Source organism: Anopheles funestus, chromosome 3RL (assembly GCF_943734845.2).
Source record: "Anopheles funestus chromosome 3RL, idAnoFuneDA-416_04, whole genome shotgun sequence".
NCBI lineage: Eukaryota > Metazoa > Arthropoda > Insecta > Diptera > Culicidae > Anopheles > Anopheles funestus.
In genome coordinates this window covers 81,574,019-81,595,463 of record NC_064599.1, presented here as the reverse complement: position 1 = coordinate 81,595,463, position 21,445 = coordinate 81,574,019, and the positions used below count along the sequence as shown (strand labels likewise).

At 44.8% G+C, this 21,445-nt stretch overlaps 1 protein-coding gene across 1 annotated transcript in view; it reads left to right on the top strand.

The window, feature by feature from the left end:
- The first annotated feature begins 5,507 nt into the window (after positions 1 to 5,507).
- LOC125768063 (protein commissureless 2 homolog) overlaps positions 5,508 to 21,445 on the top strand; it is a 47,120-nt gene continuing 31,182 nt past the window's right edge. The window contains exon 1 of the mRNA XM_049435244.1: positions 5,508 to 6,783. Within this exon, the coding sequence (XP_049291201.1) occupies positions 6,297 to 6,783 (487 nt within the window). The 5' untranslated portion in view covers positions 5,508 to 6,296. The remainder of the gene's footprint in view (positions 6,784 to 21,445) is intronic.

Below are 21,445 nucleotides of genomic sequence, written 5' to 3'. Positions count from 1 at the left end.
CCTGCGGTTGTTGTATTTCGATCCACAAACTAACTATCTTGACCGTTTATCTTTTCGGCTGGACCAAGAAGAACAGTACGTGTTCGAATCGATGTGGAATGATTGAATGTCCAAGGCAGAAGGGGCATGCAATGAGAGAGCATCATTTATTTATAAAAGAAACAAGAATACTGTTTCTGCACCTTCGGATATTGGAATAATTGTGTTCAACAGAATCTAGCCAAAAAGGGAATTCTCTGGCACTAGAACTCTACCTGGAAACTAGACCACGATATGGGTTTGGCAAAAAGGAGTCCTTTCTGTTGCTTTTGAGCAAATATTCTCCTTTTATTTTTTTTTGGTTAGTGCACCATCGCTGTACACAAGTGTTGATTTGAAAGGAAAAAGCCTTTTGTGGCACTTTGGAAAATCGTTGCAATTATCCCTGAAAGCTATGGCGCACTTTAGTGCTCTTTGGTGGTGCTCTTTTTTTTTGGGTGGGCAACAACACATTGCGCTGGCAACACAGCAGGGTAGCTTGGTGGACAAAAGAGTCTTTCTATGCTTTTTGCACCCATCCAGATGGTGACTGGTGGCAAACTTGCCGGCTGCATTCAGGTATTGAAGCCATGGACGGTTCATTTGTTCGGGCTGTGTTGAAGTGAAAGAAGGATGATACGCGCCTTGGCATATTGTCGGCAAATTAAATCAAATTAAAGGCACGCACGGCCATTCTCTCCCTTCGGAAATAGGGCAAATTGCAACAGAGGAATTGATCGGATCGGTTTTAAAACTTCCAATGTGAAAGGACCCTTTTTTTGGTTGTAGAGGTTCTTCCTCAGCAGATTCGTTACGGGGAAGGGATGCACTAAAGTAGGGTATTCCGTTCCATTCCGGCCATTGTTTCCTGGTTTTGTGCGGGTGACTGCGCTTTTTGTCGGAAATACGGGAACCCACGTGTGTGTGCGAGTGAAAATGTCATGACTTTCGAATCCGTGTCCATCGGTGCATCGATGCATTTGTATCCCCCGATCCCGATTCGAATGCAATAAATTATTCAATTAGCTAATGTGAATTCGTGTGTTTATGTGCACACTACACCAAGGCTCTCGGATGGTCCCATGTGTCCCGTGTGTGGTGTACCAGCTTTGGTAACATTATAATCCGATTGAAATATGGTCGCCCGGGTTTTGCTCTTGTCGCGAATATGTTTTTATTCTATTTTAACCACTTTTCTCCCTCGTTTCGTTTTAGATCCTATCCGGTGCAGGTCATTTTACGGCTAGGTGGAAGTTGACACGAGTGCCTTCCAATATCGCGATAAGCGACAATTTGATAGGACCAGGGGGCACTTAGTGTGTGAGAGCAAAAGTTAAATTGAAAAACAACAACCAGCAAACGTTTGTGTGATGTCTTCTAGTACATCCGCGTCATGGTCACGAAGATTCGTACGCCTTAGGAAATGCGCCACGTGCCACGGCGATTTTGTGTTTGAGGTTAACGTATGGGCGGCTCCATCGATTATAGAACCGATTTGTGTGCCGGGTTGTGCGATAAGGCACGCGAACCGTCACGCGAACTTGTCGGATTATCAAATTTACGGTTAATTTTATTTCCATTTCAATCATTATCTGATGGAAGTTATTTACTAATGTCGCAACCCCGCAAATAGACATAATTTCTCCCGGGGGCTTATATCACACCGATACACCGGATAAACGATTCCATTTTCGAATGCATCCCATGTTAGACATCCAACCAACAAACTGCACATGCAGTTGGAGGTCTTTTATGGCTAATTATGTGCGTTCTTCTGCGTGTAATTTCACCGAACCGAACAAACCTGACAGGAGTACGTCCGGAACGGCCGGAAATACCAACCGGTGACCATTTAATGCCCGCTCCTGTTCGAGCGGGTTTGGTGAGTGAGTGTGTGGTGAGAAATTTGGAATTGTTCGGTGTTTTAATGTGCGTCATTGTGTTGTTTGTTAATTTGTTCGGCGTGTTTGGTGTGTTTTATACTGTGAACAGAAGCCAAAAAACCCCCCGTTGGCGTAAATGTGCAATTCGCTCACCAATTATCACCATACGTCCGTAACTGAATCCGTTGTTGCTAAGCCGAGGCCACCCGTAAAACACGTGTGTTGGTTTTTATATCTGAGGAAAAAAACAAAGCAAAAAAATAATAATAATAATGAAAAGCATGACACAAACACAACACACACTTTATGATCCCGAAAGCTTTCGGCACAGGATGATGATGATGATGGAGCAATAAATGTGCATGGTGCACACACATGATAAACACTTGTTTTATCGACCACTGTACAATTTCGTCCCCAGCTTATGGTGCCGGGAACGGTAAAGAAAGGCCAACATATCCGGCGTAATGTGTCGAGATCCCAAATTGACGATCAAGTACCAGAATAAATGTTTGCATAAGTGAGGTTATGGGCTTGTGCTGTAAGGATACACAGAGAAAAAAAAACTGAACGATAGATTGACATGAGCCGGTGGATGATGATGATGATGAAACATGCCAACATGATCCAACATCGACAGCGCACACCGAGTCAGAAGATAAAAGCGTCCCCAAAGGTGCTGATGAGTTTCGTACACTTTTGTGTTGTTTTTACAATGTTTTTTTTCTCTCTCCTCCCCAACCATCCGTACCATGTCTTCTCGTCCATTATTGTGGACAAACTTGTCTCATGTCAAAGGTGAGTGAAACCATTTTGCTGACAGAGTAGCCTAACCATCACACGGCGCGAATTGAAGCGAAAAGATAACACAAGGCAAGGCAAGAAACTGTTGTCGCTTCGGGCAGAAGATAAGCGGCCTAGACATCATCGCCATCGAAATCTCCACTAGTGTGGCGGGTTGATGTTCGCTTTGCACTAGTTCGTCTCCCTCCGAGTGTGAATCATCTTAACGAGATCAACATACCGGAGGTCAGTTACTATGGATATGTAAACATGCGAGACAGACGAACGTGGTTGCGTTCTTATCGCTGATGCTATGACAATAGACGGATGAATAACCGCACGGTATACTGTAGTATTTTTGAAAAAAAAAATAAAGATAGTATTATTTGCAATACTAGTCACCGTGTGTGTCCGCCCAAGCTCATTCCCGAAATGGTATGAATCATGTCAGGGCAGCTTGGGCATGATTGGATTAGGATTGCATAATCCCACTACCCGTTTGATGATTAAAAACCTTGGTAAAACAAAACGTGTTGTGCAAGATGTGCGTCACAATGGGTTCTAGAAGTGTACCCAGTGTGACCAGAACTACCACAGACGAGAAAATCGCAATTTTTTCTTAATATTGCTGAAGAAGTCATAAATGTCATGAATTTATTAATTGTCAACAGACAATCAAAGACTGCATATTTCTCCCGAGTTTTGGCTCTTTTTGGGCCGAATAGAAAATAATCTGGTCACTCTGAGTGTACCAGCGCCATTGACCGAATCTGTCAAAAAGGAGTGTGTTAGGAATGTTCCAGCTGTCACACGGTAGTTTAGTGGAAAAGTACTGCAAAGTAGTAAACCCGAACCCGAAACGCGAGGTTAAACGATTTCTGCCTACAGTGTCCGTAGGGTAAAATATTCAATTATATTAATGCAAATGCGCAGTAAATCACTCCCCCGGGGGGGGGGGGGGGGTTTGTTGTTTGGTGCCCGGAGGAGCTTGGTGCTGTTGTGGATTGGTCGGTTTGTAGATGTGGATGATGATGATGATGATGTGTAGTAGCAGCAGCTTACTGGAAAGTCCTCTAGCAAAGAGAAAATGATGACGTTTATACGAATGAAAATGGCTCGATTTATCAGAATCACCTGTGCCGTAATTACATCAGCTACCGGGCGACCAGTTGGGATTTTCCCGCATCTCGTTCCGGACCACTTACTCTCTCCCTTCCCGCTTTTGTACTCCGTACTCGGAAGTAGTATTTGCACGGTGTCTTTTTATCCCCCACCTCCCAGCCGCTTCCGGTTGCTCCAGATTCCACTTATCTCGCGCTACCATGGGAATTACTCACCCCACCCCAAGCACGCAGCAAACATTGCGGTGATGTTTCTCGAGTGATGAGCAGCAACCTGGCGAGAAATGGCATGTGATAATGATGGTTGTCACAGCTTGCGCTTAGGTTGCGTATTTGTGAGGGAAAAGAAATGGCAAAGGAAAAATCAACAGCACCACGCGATAATGCTCCTTATTCCAAGGATGTGTGGGACGTACACACACGCGGTAAATGGATTGATTGTACCGTTAATCTGTCGGAAGGCCATCCAGTTTCCGTTGCTCTCCGTTTGCCGGCAGTGGCGAAATGCGAAACAAACATTGCAAAGGATGCCCGTCGGCAGAGGCGTGTAGGTGTGAGCGAGAGGTATAATTTATGAATGAACGTGCTCTGGCTAGAGTGAGATGGGTGCGCTTTGTTTACCGGTTTTGGTTGTGTTGCCGGCAATTGCCCTAGCGAACACACATACTGCTATAACCGGACCGGCTGATTGCTTTTCGTACACGTTCCATCATCATTGTGTGCGTGTGCTACGTTACGAATGGAATCGTGTCAAGGGTGTCAAACTTCGTGTTGGGTTCCCCGAGCAACAATGCGGTGTTTGTAAATATGAAATTGAATTTTATTTTTCTTTTTTCGTGTTTGGTGGTATATTTCTGATAAACAAGATACTTAAGGGATGCAATAAGAAATTATGGTTATTATGGCAAAACAATAAACATTTACAGTGGAGCGCCGATTATCCGGGTACCTTTTATCCGGCTGTCGCATTATCCGTGCAGCACGGAAATGACAGTTCTAAAGACGAATTGACATATTAACTGCTAAACCGATGATAGCCAAAATTAAAGCCTCAATAGGGAATGATGCAATTTGCTCAAGTTTGACCTAACGGAACAGATTTTTTTTTAGCAAAGTGTAACTAATAAAATTGACATCTTTGCTTTAGAGAAAAAACTCCAATCATTACACACTAAACTTGTGTGTGTAATAGGCTTGTGCCTATTATTCGTGATATTCGATTATCCGGCTAGGTCTGAGTCCGGATGAGCACGGATCATCGACGTTCCACTGTATTTACCTTTCTTACTAACTTACACCTGGGCGACCCGGTGATAAACGCCGCCGTTTCCATACGTCAAGACCGGGTATCAAATGGAATCCTGACCGTTTACCCAGTAGCAAGGATTGACCATCCATCAACGTGGTAAGCAACAAGTCTGGTAAGCCAGACATGGCTGGCACAAGCTTACATTTCATTAAGCCAACAAGAGAGACTAACAATTCACCATGATAACGACGTGGATTTGTAAATTAAAAAAGTCTTTACACCGCAGCAATATAATAATATTCAACACAAAACTTAAAAAACAAAATACGGTTTCATTTTTACACATGTAACCTAAACCTTCAAGCGTACCACGTGGTATCGGTCGAGTTTGACAACATTGACATCACGCAATGCACTCGTTCGGTTGCCAGTGTATGCGAACAGCTATCATCGGGCGGGTTTTCCATTCCTTGCGTCAGTACGAAAAAAGCCTTGCGATCGAACGGACGCTCGCACGTAGAGACGCTTCCTCATACACTTTCGTATCGTTGCTCGCCAAGCAGAGAAAACATACGAAAGGACGAGAACGAGAAGTTTTGCCAGATTTTCGCGCAATTTTTGAAGTGCAAAAGAAGAAAGTTAACAGCAAACTGTGCTAATTTGCTTACCAAGTATCAAATATTCAACCGTGGCAAAGAGAAAAGTGTGTTAAAAAGAGATTCGGTGGTACCCGCTCTGCTTGTGAAAAGGAGTCATCCCATTTTTGATGTGTTTTGGGTGAAATTCTAATGCAAACGTGTTGAAACCTGATAACACATACTTTTTCCTACGGTTGTGCGGTGCGTTATGGGCATGTTCCTTTATTTTTTGGTTGGGTTTAGTTGCTTGCGAGTAAAATAATCTAGGCGAAAAGTGTCCTCTTGCCTGTTCCGAGTGAAACGAAGTAATAAAAAAACGCATCATTTTGCTGTTATCAGCAGTGGCGGATAGCGCAAAAAAAAGAAGAAAGATAGAGATAAAGATTCATTGTCTCATTGTGTTTGTGTCCGCATGTGAACGAATATTCGAATCCGCATCCAATCGTGTGTACGGGAAGTGGAATTGCGATAGTGTGGTATGTTGGTATGTTTTGCAAAGGATCCTGTGTGCAATCGTGCTATCAATCCATCAACGTTTAGAGTGTGCGTGTGCGTGTCACAAAGCATCAGGATAATTGTGGCTAACTTATAGAGCCGAACGAAAATGATCGAAAACTTCGAATCAAAGATAACGTTCGAAATACCGACGAATCTCGACTTTGACAAGCTGATCCGTGGTAACAATTACACACTCTTCTGGCAGAACCTTCACCAGCAGCATCAGAACGCCGCCAGTGGAGCGGCGGCAAGGTTAGCGGCAACCGGCGCTGTTGGATCCGGCACATTCGGCGGCATGGCTGATGGCGGCAGTTTCGGTGGGTTCGGCTCGTCCGGTTCCAGCCTGTTTGGTGGTATTGATTACAGCAATGGCAGCAGTGACTATGGGCTGCTAAACAGCCTCCAATCGTTCGCTAACCGGGGCCGGGATGGGCTCGGCGGTGCCGGCACGGACCAGATGCTCGACCCGACGTACGAGCGGTTTATCGGTGATGTGTGGGTTGGCATCGTGCTGACGCTCATGATCCTGTCGTCGATCTTCTGCATGTGTTCCTGCTTTCTGTATCACAAATTTCGCCAGTGGCAACGAAACGGTAAGTGTAATAAATCAACCCAGCTGGCATTGGATCGGAATGCAATAACTGGGAAGGTGTTTTACGGTTGGAAGTTTTTGGGAAGTATATCTATCGCAGTAACCTGGGAGAGTCACATTCCATAGTGTGCGTGTTTTTTTTTTTTGGTTCTTTCAACAAGAGGACAGTAATACAGCTTTCCTTTGAGGAAAAATATCATTTCTCCAGAGGGTGAGAAATTGGACAATTTTAGTCTAGAAACTAAAGCCTATTGCAGGAGAACATGGTGATAATTCCTTCTGTTGCACAGTGGGAAGTTAGGTACAACTATCTGGACAAAATTGCTTGTTACACTTCAATTCCCAGTGTCCGTTCTAAGCGACACATCATGCTGGAATGTTGTAAACCAAAGTACAAATTGTTTTAATTACTCTTTGTTATATTTGTACAAAGTTCTCAGAATTCTGTTTATTTTTTGAAGAAGTTTTGAACATTCGACATGTACATAGACCACCGTGTGGTGAGCACAAGTTGGACAGTATTCTCATAGCCGTAGTGTGTCCCATATTGAAGTCTGTCTCCTAACCTAGGAAACCGTACCCAAACATTCAGTCCGGGAAGCAGGAATGTTGATTGGAATAGTATTATGAGTTTCCCTGGGTGGATTGGAATGGAAACGCAACAGCAAAACAAACGATAAGAAGAGTTGGTCCTTTTTATCTCCAAAATGGGTGCTCTTGAGAATGGGCTGCTAGGTACGGTTTTTGCAGACTCCAGAACATACACACTCTGCTCCTGGGGAAGTACCTCAAGATAAGGTCCCAAACTAACAACAATTTGCTCTGGCGCAACACTTTCCCCAACCGGTACGGTTTCCGTATTGAGTAGCGAAAAGTTGTTCGTTTCGTACGGCGTGCTTACTATAGCCTCGTCACAGGGCGGTCTCGTCTACCAGTGGCTTATCAAATTTATCCTCCCATGTCGGGTGTGCGCAGCAAGCAGAACCGTACATCGCCCCCAAAAAACCTTGGAAAAGCCGGAAGCCACCAGAATCGGAACAAACGGAATGAAACTCGAAACAAACCCCTTTTCGCCCCCGTTTAACCTCTGACGGGGGAAAAAAAGAGCACCAAAACTTGATTGACATTAATTTAAGATAAACTCTGTACCCTTGGATCTATTGCCGAAGGGTGAACTTTTACCCACATCGGAGTACACTCCAGTAGAGGAACATGATGCATCTCCAAAAAGGAGCGAGTGAAGAAACAAAAAAACCAGGAATCGGTTGTATGTTTTTGAGGTTACGCTTTACTCGATTACTATTTCGGATGATGTGGTGTGGTGTGCATTTTGTTGCCGTTTCTGTGTATTTTGCATCTTTCGATCTTGCGGCGGTTTTTCGCAATCGAACCTCCTGCACCGAATGTTTAAACATTGAGGTATTGAGTTTGGTTTTCCGCGCGAACGAACGCGAACAGGGCTCAGCAGCACCTTTAGGCGTCGGATAGCGCTTTCGTGCGGAAGGCACCATAAATATTCGGCGCCATGTATTTTTACTTCCGCCGCGCCACAAACGAGTTGCGAATGTACGATCATTTCAACCGCAAGCAATACCAGCTGGCCTGGGGGGTGGAAGGGTGGAAGGGGGTGGGACACACCCTAAAGACGGGGGGAGGGGGGGGGGGGGGTCATGAGTCGGTGGTAGGCTGCTCAATTATGCATTCGCATCGCATCGACGAAGCCGATCGTGTTCCGTCTCGTCCGCCGCAGGATAAATATCGGAAACGGCATTCGCAAACGGATTTTGCCGTTGTCCAAAATTTTATTGATGAAATTTATCTCTTCCACGTCAAGGATGGAACGGGTTTTGTTGCGAGTGGATAACAGAACACCAAAAAAAAACACACACTCATTCGTATGCACCGCCTATAACATCCGCGTGAGTTCCTATCGCCCACATGTGCGATCACACACATGTGTGTGTGTGGTGCGAAAAAGTGGTAAAAAGGTTAACCAACCTGTTTCCTACGCAACTAACCTTGGACACGCGGGTGAGTTGTGTGTTTTTTTTTATCCACCCGTTTAGCCGTCCGTCATTCGATAACGCGCCGCGCAACGTCTAATCGGTTCCCGTTTGCCTTGGCAGGCGCGCGAGCGTTATCGATTTGACGGTCGGCGTTTCGACCCGCCGGTCACTCACCACCGTGCGCGCACGTAACGGCGTTTTTGCGGGCGGCGTTTCGCGCCATAAATACTAATCGAATGTGTCAATTATCCTTCCGGGCTTGACGGGGTTTCACGGACACGGCGTCGTTGGTAGTGGTAGTGGACCGTATCCTCTTAACGTCACACATAGCGGGCCCACAAAACCGGACATGAGAGTGTGTCTGAGAGACCTTGTGGAATTGTGCGATTATGTCGCAAATGAAGATTGATCTAGGTTCTCCTGTAGCATCACCATCCGTATGTTGGCTGTTGCCAAGTGTTTACGACTTTCTTTCACAATTTCGGAACGAGGCACGGCGTTTACTCAATTTGTGTGACGCTTTTTTTTTTGAGGTTACATCACGTCCATTAGCAACAGAAGAATGAAAGATGCTGCACAGCAGCCACTCTGGAACATGTGGAATGACCCGGAGTACAGTATGGCCCATAAAAAAAATTGCAAAAATCTATATATTACTTTACAAGCTCATTTTTAGTAGGATTAATGAAGATGTGGCCACGGATGTTTTCTATCACTTTCTCCAGGCGTGATCGGAATCGGGAGCATACCTTCTCAGTGTATGAATCAGACATCGAGTTCCATACTTTTGTATTGGAGGCTTTCAGGGCGTCGACACTGGCTTTTGCCTGAACATTCGCCCATATGGAATAATCGCGAGGGTTCAAGTCTGGGCCGCTAGGAGGCCAAACATTTTTTGCCCAAAAAGCCATGTTATTCTTCAACCACTCTTGAGTCTTTTTGGAGGTATGACACGGCGCTCCATCCTGTTGAAAAATGGCCAGTAGGTGTTCATCAAAGTTCTTTTTGATCCAAGAAAAGACCTTCTCCTTTAAAATGGCCAAATAGACATCCGTATTCACCTTCAACCCTGGAATTTAAGTCAAATTTGACCAATCATTGCCTTGTAGTTTTGGAGATTGCCAACTGTCTCAAGACGTGGTTGCCTCTTTTGCAAACTGTCTAATCTAATCGCACTGAGTTTCGCTTCAGCTATTCTTTCAAGGATTTGATCACCCTTTGAAGTTCGAGCCGACCGCGGAGTCCACTTTCTGGCTTCCTGGGACGTTGACCATCGAGGAGGATACAGTGGCCACATGCCACCCCACAGCCTGCGCTATATGTTTTGCTGATTTTCCCGCGCAGATCAAACTGTCCAGGACTTCCTTGGCGAACATCGTTCATTACTTATGAATGAAATGTCACTTATTTGTTTACATTTTTTGACAGTTAGAACCCCTGTGGTTATACACACATACGACGGAAGTGAAAATATCGCTTCTATATATCCAAAAACAAACTTTTAAAACTTTCGCATTTTTTTATGGGCCATACTGTACGATCCGGAGTGATTCATCCGCCAGGAATTGGCCCTGGTGCGTCCATTACCCGGTGTTCCATCACTCATTATTACCCGGGCTCCGGTGCTCCTAAGCTCGGGCGAATCACCAACCATTCTTAAGACACCATTTCACGCCACCAGAAAGAAGGCAATCCAATAATTCCCATCACTGCCGTTGTGTACGTTTTCGGGCCTGGGTCCCTCTGTCTATCTGTCCGCCTGCCTGGTGTCGATCTGTGCCTCTGAGTAAGATGCGAACGACCTATAACCACTCAGCCTTTCTAGCATTATCAAAACGAGAGGGTCTAAGCGTTTTGCTATCGCTTTTTGTTCAGCCCGCTGCTGTCTTACCTTATTTTAATCCTTTTATCTGTCCGGGTCCATATCTCTCGCTGGGTTGGTGGGTAGGTTTTTTGGGCCCTTTTCTTCCAAACTCCCATCGTTTCCATTCAGTTTTTCTGTGTGTGTGCTTGTCTAGTTCGTTTGTTTTTTTTTGCTTCATCTCATCTCAAAGCGACGATTGCTCAAGCTTTGTACGCCTTCTCCGGAATGGTAATTGGAACTAATGGATTCCGTTCTATTTGGATTAGCTCTTTTTTTTTGTTCTTTCTTCCTCGGCTCGGTGTCCTTTTCACTCGCTCGGCTGTCCCAGGATTATGCGTGTGTCTTTTCCGGGCCCCGTTATCGGACAAGGTAAAATGCCTTTGGTTTTCTTCGCTCAACGTTCATTCGCTTTCCTGTAAATGTTTCCTCGCATTGTTTGAGTGTGTGTAGGTTTTTTTTTCTTTGTGCTGTTGGACTTTATTTTCCTTTTCTTTCTGTGTTGCCCACTTAGCCTTATGAAGGGAGTTGTAATAAAATGTAACAAAATGCCTATAACCTCTCCCTGCTTACGTAATGGATAGAAATTGACGAGCATGTAACCAATTTTGTAAAGGTGTGTAAACGGCGAAAGCAAATAAACACACACACACAGACAAAATTAGATCGTCAAAGTAATGTTGCGAAGGATAAAGGTAACAATACCTAATATGTTTATCGGCAGTGTAGGGGAATACAGGGCAAGGATTCTTTTCCTTTCGGCTCAGATTTTATTTTTTGGTTGAATATTAAATAAAAAATTGGCTTCTTTTTCTAATGCCAAACTAGATTTTGGAAATAATTTAAGCCTTTTTAATAAATATTGATCACAAATCACCACTTTTACTTAAGGGAACTCGACTCCTACTCTTACCAAAAATTTATTTACGAAATGTTTTAAAACACTAAAATAGAAATAAAATTTTCCAAAGAGAGTTTGTTTTGCTCCACGTTCCCAGTATTGTGAGGGATTCTAGGTGTAGAATCTGTTACTCCCTGGAAACAGAAAGCGATTACAGAATTGACTGACGTTATCGCTTTTACTAACCCAACGCTATCAGCAGAGGTAGATTACAATCGGCAATCAGATCGATTTAGCGTACGACGACTGGTAACAACCATGTCCATGTACGTGACCATCAGCATGTAGTGTGTAAATGCCTTTCGACCTATTGGAAACTCATTTCGACCAAATGCCTAAATAAAGTTGCGTCACCAGGAATTGACTTCGGGCTTTATATTTGGTGGTGACCCTATTAGATTGAGGGGTCCCTGTGTACTGCTGTTGCCACAAGCAACACCCTTGACCTTCGGTGACGCAATAGGGCAAATCGTACGGACATATGTTGATATGAGTTCGATTCGATCAGCTGTCTGTTGGAAAAAAGCTCAAGCTCGAGTTCCTTTATATCCGAGGCATCTGCACGTGTCGGACTCTGTTTGTAGGGGTTGCAGGAGGCCGGGCTCTATCTGTTACTGTGTTCCAGACTCTTTTCTAACAGAGCAACAATGACCGTAAATAATAGCAATTAGAACACAAATGCATCGGGTGGGTGCCTGGTGGGCAAGGGAGCGTGTTCTGACCTCTGGTGCGGGGTGTGTACCATTAGTAAGCAGCAGACTTGAACCTCATGAACAGGAAGTGGGTCATTAATCATTTCGCTGTGCACTAACCTACCTCAACCCGGTAGGCGAACGCGTGCGCAAAGAAAGAAACAGTGTCCAACCAGCATTACGGTCTAAAGTAGTGTTTTCCTTTTTTTTTTTCTTGTCTATTTTGTTTGAGTTATGATCTGTTCTTTTATTTCTGTTCTCCAAAAAACGACTTAAAATAGTAGGGCGCCATCGTCGACGTGAACCATTTTCGATGATTCAAGCAAACTTCAAATCAAACTACTCGAAACTTATCGACCAAGGACGTTAGGGTTAGGGTAGCCTAGGAATGTGTAGCATAAAATGGGTGAAGGATGGAAACAAAAGCCATTAACAAAAAACCGAAAAAAAAAATGAAAAAATGGGAACTTTCTATAAAAGTTTTAATTCTGGAGGGTGAGTTCCTGCTATGTTTCGTGAAAGCTGAAAATGAAGAGTCCAGTATAAAAAAATGAGGGATAAAAAATATTAACTCTCAACTTTATTAGTTTCGAAACAAAGGCGAACGAATTTCGGAATGCTACCATTTGTTCACGGCCACATCCCAAAAATCCAGAAAGTGGCGGCCGTTTGTCAAACGTCAACGATGCACGATCGAACGCGGCAGGATGCCTTCCATTCCCTTTGGCCATTCATCAATTACTCATAATTTGTTTGTTATGATGAGCGAATATGTTTCCGATTCGCCTCGCTCCATATAAACCAGCACCGGGGACAGTGTTTTATTTTTCGGTTCCCTTCATTAGGCTGTGTGGTACTTTTTGGGTTTGTTCCTTTCTCCTGCTTCGTTCCGATCCGTATTCTAGTGGGCAAAATTGACAGTGTGTCCTTCTGGATTTATTTTGTTCGATTTCTACTCTCTTTCCAATGCCATAGGTTTATCCCGGTATTGGATGGGTTTCTTTTCTTTTTATCGACTTCCACCCCTGCCGTCGTTTCAATCATACCGGAATAGAGAGACAGAGTTCGAATTTTTCATCATTTTCCAGTTGACTTTCCGAATGGCGCAGACCGGCAGAAATGTGGTAATAAAAGTGGAGAAAAGAATTTCATTCACAATTTGAGCGGCATTTACCCAGTCTAGCAGGTGTGCTCCTCCTACCTGTGTGGACGGAATGGCGAAACATTTAATCCCTCCGCGGACCCTTCAATTTCTCGGGTCTCGGGAAAATTTGTGCCAATTGTACTTTTGACAGTGCAGGAGGGAAGGTACGCGCGCACTACTTTTCCAATAATTGAATTTGAGAGCTCAAATTGAGTCCCTCGAAGCGGGAAGAATGAACGTAAACGTAACGTTCGGAAGAGGAATTCATTGGAATTTCGGAAATCAATCAATGCCAGTTCGTTTAGGGTTTTTTTTTTGCGTCCATGTTTTGATCCACACGAAAGTAATCAGGCATACCGTGCGACCTTCAGAAGGAAAGGGAGATCCCTCTCCAGCTTCCTGCAGCTTCACGTAAATGCGGGCTGTAATTTTATCAAAGAAACAAAACATAAACGAGAAAAAAAATCCAACCGTCCCGAGTTTGTTGTTTGTTTCCTGCCCGTTAGAACCGTTCATGTCGTTGATTTTTTGGTCTGCTGAAACCAATGTTCAATAGAATGTTGTCAGGACTTCTCTTTTCACTGTCATTCATCCGTACCGTACCCCGGTGGACGAAGGAACGAGAGGCAAACAGGGCGAGAACATGATAAGAAAATGTTGGCAATCGGACGCGGTAAATTGCTTTCGAGCGCAAATCGAGCGAAAACGTTCGATCTGAAAGTGACTCGATTGAAGGGGGGGACTAGTGTTCCTTTACGTGCCATATCCAACCACTGATGTTTGAATGGTGGTTTTTGGGTTTTGGAGTTGGCTTTCGTTTGCGTGTCTATGCCTAGACGATTGTGCTTTGAAGATTTTGCAATTCTTTTTTCCATTGTCCCATGTGGATGAGATCATGAGAAAACTTGGCTCTAAATCGTTCTTTAAAAAAGGTGTAGACAAACACGAGATGGAACCGTATGGACAACGCTTCAAGTCATTGGTTTCTTGTGGAAGTTGGTCGCAGAACTGTTCCACAGCACGGCACCAAACAGACCGGAGTAGCCTCATGGTGTGCCGCATGCCAAAAAGCAAACCGGTTCGAACCGGCTACGGGGTTCATTATCGGCACACAGGAAGGAAGTGACCGGAACGTATTTTTTGGCCGCTCACCAGAACGGACTACGACAACAGTTGATTGTCGGTAGGGCTCGCCGTGTGGTCTGTGCTTTGCACCAAGGGTCACACCTTGGGTGCGACGGCCTTGGCGCTGTGGCATCGGCAGCGGAACGATTGCGAATGCGCCAAACTTAAGTAATGACTATTGAACGGCTCTCCTAGCACTCGTTACAGACTTTCATTTAATGGAAGCCCGAAAGGAGGGACTCGCCAACTTCCCCAGGACTCCGCTCTCCATGGACCAATTGTGTTTGCTTTAAGGATGGCAATTTAAAATTTTGTCGCAAAAAAAAAAAATCGGCATGCCTTCTCATTTGTGAACGCTACGACGCCAGCTCTATTCGGTGGAAATTGATTGGCCACTGCATGGCTTTCTGCTGGTGCTTTCCCGCCAGACAGAGGGCTCTTTGACGGTGAGTGCAATGTGCGAGGGTGGCAGGATCATACAACCCCAAAGAATTTTCCAACAAACTTTCTTAGCGCCTGTCGGAACCTTGGTGCGTTTCTTTCCCTTTTTTTTAATGGTTTGATGGGGAGCACTTTTTAAAAGGATACTGCTGCTCTGCCTGCCTGCCTGCCTGCAATGATGAAGCCGTGAATTTTATGGACGCTGTTTTTTGGGCTTCTGCCGGAAATTGCCTGGTTGGCTGCTTGGTAAGCTCTGTCCCAAAAACAGCCCGGATGCCCTTCGTTTTGGGGTAAATTTTGCTTGCACCCAGGAAAAAGGGAAAAAACGGAAACATTCCCACGGTGAAAAACGAGCTGTACTTCTGTGCAACGATTCAGTGAGTTCCGAGGAATACAGGACGAAAAAAAGCAAAATAAACCCCTTGAACACACACCGGGTGACTTTTTTGCGGAGGAAACTTTTTGCACCGGCACGGGCCTCACGGATTCGTTTGAGACGGTTTCGTCACGTCCGTTTTTATGGTCAGGGTGATTATGATTGACGTAGTTTTCTTCAGCCGTAGTTTGGAAGAAAGCCGTTGGAATGAAAAATGGCAATCCTAATTAGGATTGTATACCCATGCGCACAGGGTGCCCGGTTGATGCTTGATTGAACTCTTGCAAAAAACTGAAACCCCATGCAGGCCCCGGGAAGCCGGAAGTTTTGTGAAAGGTACGTGTAATTTTTCGCTTTCGTTACTTCATCATCCGTCAGCCAAAAACGAAACTCAAATTACGTGTAAACTTGTAGACCTGAGCGCCGAAAGAATCGAAAGAAAAACCTCCATCGAGCAAACAACGATATTTCGGACCTTTCCAACACCGTTTTCCCCTCTCCAAAAACGCCTATCGAAGCTGCATTTCGGTTAGCCGGCCAAGAATGTCGGCCACACTGAAAACGAGCAATTTTTGAGGTGACATTCCGGAGAAACATTCTTCACCGGCTTTTTATTTTTTTTTGTCGGTGGGGATCTTTTGCGTTGGCATTTCAACTTGACATTTTTCTTCATTCGTAGACATTGGAAAATGGCCAAGGTTAACGACAGGTGGGAAGGGAAGTTCCTGGAAGGAGTAACAGCAGATCTTGCATACTCTGACGCGCGGCAGCGTAATGATGGAGCTGGTCCGTTGGATGGTGGATTATTACGAAATGAATTCCTATTAATCCTCGTTGCCTGCAGCCACGCTCTAGTGCAGGGCAAGAGCGTCCCCGAAGGTGTCTAAATGTACACGTCAAGCAATGGACAATGGGAGCGGGAGTGTGAAGGTGACTAGGGTAGAATGGAATTCGTTTAGTCCCGTGTTCGTGTCTACCGAGGCAGATCTTAACCTATTAGTTACGGGTCCATGGAAGCGTCACAAAATGGTTGGAGCTTAATAGCAGTAGCTTTGAAGCCTAGCAGCAGCATCATTTTTCTCCGCCGACAGAAAGTGCTGCCAGCCGTTCTGCGCGCTGTAGTATGTGCCCTGATTGCATCTTTTAGCGCAGCCCGAATCCCTTTATTATACGACACGCTGGAAGGTTTGACTGATTACACCTGAGCGTCGGAAAAGATGCAAAGGGATTAAGCAATCTCCTGTGTCGACCTTCTTCGTTGAAGAATGCACTGGAGATACCTCGTCGGTTGGGTCAAGTGCAATGAATAAGGATTTGAATACGTAAAGCATCTTTTTACTCACCTTGAAGCACAACGGAGAAGAATTACTGCTCGGTTGGACGTGTACAGCAAGGGTGTTTCATCATGCCACCCCCGTCCAAGAATCGATCAGTTCGTGCTGCGGTCGTTCAGCAATCCATTAGATCTCTCTATCCGGTGTACCGATGGATTGGTGCACAGGGACCACCGTATATTTGCATTAATTATTGCACTTTCAACCCATCTAATCCTAAAGCCTCTCACTCCCCCTTCATACTCCGTTGGGTGTGTGCGGTTTTTACGGCGATAGGGTATCGCGTTCAGGTTCCGAGAATATCCGGACAACTTCGTTCTCTCGGATGCTTTTGTGAGCTGCGAAAACCACCAACTACCGGAACCACAGTAGTTGGGTTGTGTGTTTCCTTGTGCATTGCTAGTTCTTTTCTGTTGATTTCCCTCGCACACTCGGCAAATAATCTCCTGCTCCAGAACGGGTTTCCGGGGAAGTTAGGTTAGGTTTAGTGAGGAGTGGTGAAAGTCTGCACAGGATGTGGTTAACGGGGAAGCGCAAAACCGAATCCGAAAATGGCGTTCTTTCGGTTTACTGATGGTTCCTTCATCTCCACTAAACCGGAAGCATGTCTTGAGGTTTGATTCCATCGACCGAGCTTCATTTCTTGGGAAGTTTTTGTCCAGATGCAAAATAGAGTCGTTCCGATTTCCTCCCGGATAGGGAATTTTGGAGCGGTGGCCGATGGGGAAGGTGCAGCTCTGATGGGAAAGTTTTGCATCCGTTACGGGGCGGATTCCAGCGAGGCTTCGGCATGCGGTGTCGGGTGGTTCGGTTGAAATTCGATGCAATCTGTGCTACTCTGTCCGACAATGTTTACTGAGCTCGACCACCATTCTCGTGGAGCTCGTGCTATGACGCATGGTGTTGGAGGAAATAATCACGACCCGGGTACACAGAGTCGTCTGGTGCGACTTGATGCGAGAAGTGATGATGATGGTGATGATGATATCTGCTCATCACACGCTCTTCCATCTCGCTGACCAGCATCATCGTCCAACGTTTCTTCACCCTTCACCAGATTACGGGTGTGTTCTGCACTTTGATTAACTTCTTTCTGCTGCTGGAGACCCTTCGGGCAATGCTCTGCTTCATCGTTCCGGGCAAAACCGATGCTGGGAATGTAATTTTCACCCCGGACACTTTCCAACCATCCGAAGCCCCGGTTCGGTGGATGAGGTTTTCTTTTGTTGAAATCGAGCGAGCGAATAAAATGCGCAGAAAATCGTATTTTTTCCTTTCTTTACGATTTGTTAAGCACCACGGATAAGAGTCCTTCTCGCTATCGCGCCCTATACATTCGATGCGAGAAACACGATACTTGAGTTGGTGTTTCAGAGGAACCGATCGGAGATATTGTGGAAATATGGTGACGATGAAGATGATTTCGTTCATTTGTGTGAGGATCTTCCATAACTTCAGCTGTGTTCGATCGATCCTTCATCGACGGGAAAAGGCCTCTGCCCGCCGGTAACGAGAAAGATTAGGTTTCTCCATCGATGATTCCTTCCGCCAAAGGAAAGCGAACCGTTTCTCCACTCATTCTCACATCGCTGCACGGCGATAAGCGTCAGCTTTCGGCGAGAAAGAGGAAATTTCGATTGAGTTTCTGTTTTATTCCTTCGCTTTATGTTGAATTGGTTCGTTCTTTTCCATCTGTGTCAGCAGGTTGTGTCGGTTATCCCGCATCCGAATGCATTTTTCATGTTTCGTATGTTCCGCTGCAGTGTCCCTTTGGAAAGAAAATGAATAAAAAAAGCACCAACGCTTGCGGTCTCGGTTTGAAACACACAGTGAAGGAGATCTTCGAAATTCGATTGTTTGATAATCTTCACGTACTGTGCAGCATATCGGTACGGTCCGATCTTGGACTATCCATCGTACGGGTGCAAGCTGAACAGCTGACAGCAGCGCCAGCAGCACCAGCAGCAACATCAGATAAAAGCGAGAAACAAATTAGAACACAGATGCACACGAGCAAAGAGGAGCGTTTTGATCATTGCTCTTACACCGCCCACGTTTCGTGTTGCTTGTGACATCGCCCCGTGGGGATGTCAGTGCGATCCCTTTGCCGAACTCGGGATCTTGTGTATCGAATTACGGATTAGGATTTGGGTGGAATTGTGCTTTTTTTTGTTTTCGTTTTGTTTTTGCTACCCAATGTCTTGAACCTTAAAATTGAAAGCGTTGTCATGTAGGTGAAACGTTTCATTCGAATGGTGTAATCCAACATACAGAGAAATGTCTGTTTGATTGGATTTGAGTTCTAATCGAGTTGTGTAAGGTCGTTTTCAAGGAGTTTTTTGTAATTTGATATCGAAGCGTTTTGAGCTCAATTTTAAGGAGAAGAAATGCTTCAAAGTTTTGGTAGAAATATAATTAGGGCATTTGAAGATATTGGTAGAACTCATAAAAATTAACGTAAAGTAATCGCTAGAGGGTAGGTTGACGGGCTCCAATTTAATAATAACCTGATCTTCAATAAACTCTATTTTAAGGAGGATTTTTGTGGAATATGGTAGAATCAAACCAACAATATTTTAATTTAAAGTTATTTATTGTACCACTTAAAGCACGGGGAAAAATAGCAAAAAAAACACAAACGTGTCTTAAATCGTTTAAATAATTCCACCCAAAAGCTGAAAAAAATGAAGCATGGCAACGTGCACGCGAGATGGAGAAACAATACAAAACGTTTAATTTATCATGCAAGACAAAAAGTATGACACGCCATTTCTTTCATTTGTTCTGTTTTTTCCCCATTTTCCCTCGATGTCATCTTTTGCTCGCTGACAAACATTTATTTGCTAATGCACGGCACGATTCGCAAATTTATTTCGCACGTCCGCGAAACACAGTATGTTGATGTTCCGATTCCTTTGCCCCATGAGATATATATGATGGTGTCCGTTTTTTTTTTCGTTGTTCTTTCCCCCCATTTTTGTAACGTACTATAAAACAGCCATAATCCTGGAGGTAAATTGCGATGTTGAAGCCCTAGCGGGGGAAGTGATTTAGTTCGAGATCGCGAAGTGCGGACACACAGGATGTGAGGATGTGGAAAAACTATTTGAAATTCCAAATTGGTACCATCGAACCGAGAAAGGGCATCCCGCTGGTGCACAATAGGTGTGTGTGTGTGGGTTTATAAAATGAAAATTTGTCGAAAGAAATTGTTCATGGAGAAATGGCTGCTGGTGGGGAAGGTGCCTAGGGAATCTGGGGCTGCTGGACGCTAAATCAAACACATTGCATACCACCCTATTGGTACCCTCGGCGATCGTTCGAAAGAGGGCTGATGACGTATCGGATGTGTGGCTGAATCACGGCAAAACCCCCCACAACTGAAAATGATTGGCGATGGGTGGCTGTTGTGGTACGTGGTCGGTTTCGGTCGCTGATGATGAATTGGCGCGAAGAAGCGGGGACGAAAATTTATGCTTTATGAATTTTAATCAACATTGTTTTCGAACGTGTGCACAGAGCGGGCTCTTCGTCCTGTTCGTCCTGTTCGTCCTGTTTTGTTCCGCGATGCGACCAACGCTTGCCAGCAGTAGCAGAGTGTGGAGCAATGTGTGTACATGGGCTAGAACTATGGAGAGCAAAAGTTGGCAATAGTTTTATGAGGACAGGACACAGGCTCTACACAATGGCACCAGCAATCTCGAACGTTCGGTTCCGATGTTTCGACGGCTGCTAAGTATACACGCGGCCGACGAGCTTGCCATGGGTTGTTCGCTTTTCCCTGTGTTCCCTGTGTAAAGTGAAACCAAAAAGACACAGGCCCAACGCCTCGCAGGCTCTTACTAGGCTGGGAAAATCAAACAGAAAGCACGGCGCAGCCAAACAAGAACGCCGCAAGGAAAATGAGCCTCAGCTGTGTGTTGACTCGTGCTGGAGCATCCACAGCACCCGCCGTTGAAGTCTCGCCATCATCATGAAATCAGCGCACCCAATTGCCTTGGGAGGCTTTACCGATGGTGCAAAAGTTTTTTTTATTTGCACAGAAAAGTTGTCCTGATAAAGAAACGCAAAATCAAAGTTTAAAGCGCAAAGCGCAACCAAACGGAACAAGACGCAATGAGCGCTCATGAAACATAAAGTAAAACATAGAACGTGATAAGGGAAAAGGGAGGCAGAGGCATTCAAGACGCTCCCGTTTTGTACAGCATCGATGCAAACCAAAAAAAAAGCACCACAGAACGTCATCGGAATGAAATTATGTGCTGGGAATTGTGCCGGAATGGAAGGACGACGCAGGCAGCAGCCGCAGGAGGATAATAATTTGATTCATAATAAGAAACTCGTGCAACACCCGCGTTGTCGATGATTTTGTGTGCCTTTGGTGCCTGATGAAGGCATTCGCATCTTCAAGACATCAAATCATTGGTGCTTCAGGCATCGGCAGCCACGGACCAGCACGAACGTTGCAGTGCAACAGGTCGAATGCGTGTCTGATAGTGTCTGCTCCTTTCCGTGAATAGTTTTCCATTTATGTTTCCTCCTTTTTTGGGTTTTTTAATAAGAGTTCTTTCTTTTATGATGCAACTTGTTGGGTAATTTAATAAGTTATGGTGATTTGAGTTATTAACGGAATTCTCAATTGTTCTTTCCATAATATCACAGTACTTAAGATCATTTTGTTGAACTTAATAACGTTTATAATCGTAGTTTTTTGTTGTACCATGGTTACTCAAATCTCTGGACCGGAATTCAATGTCCTGAAGTTGAATTGCCAAAAGGAGTT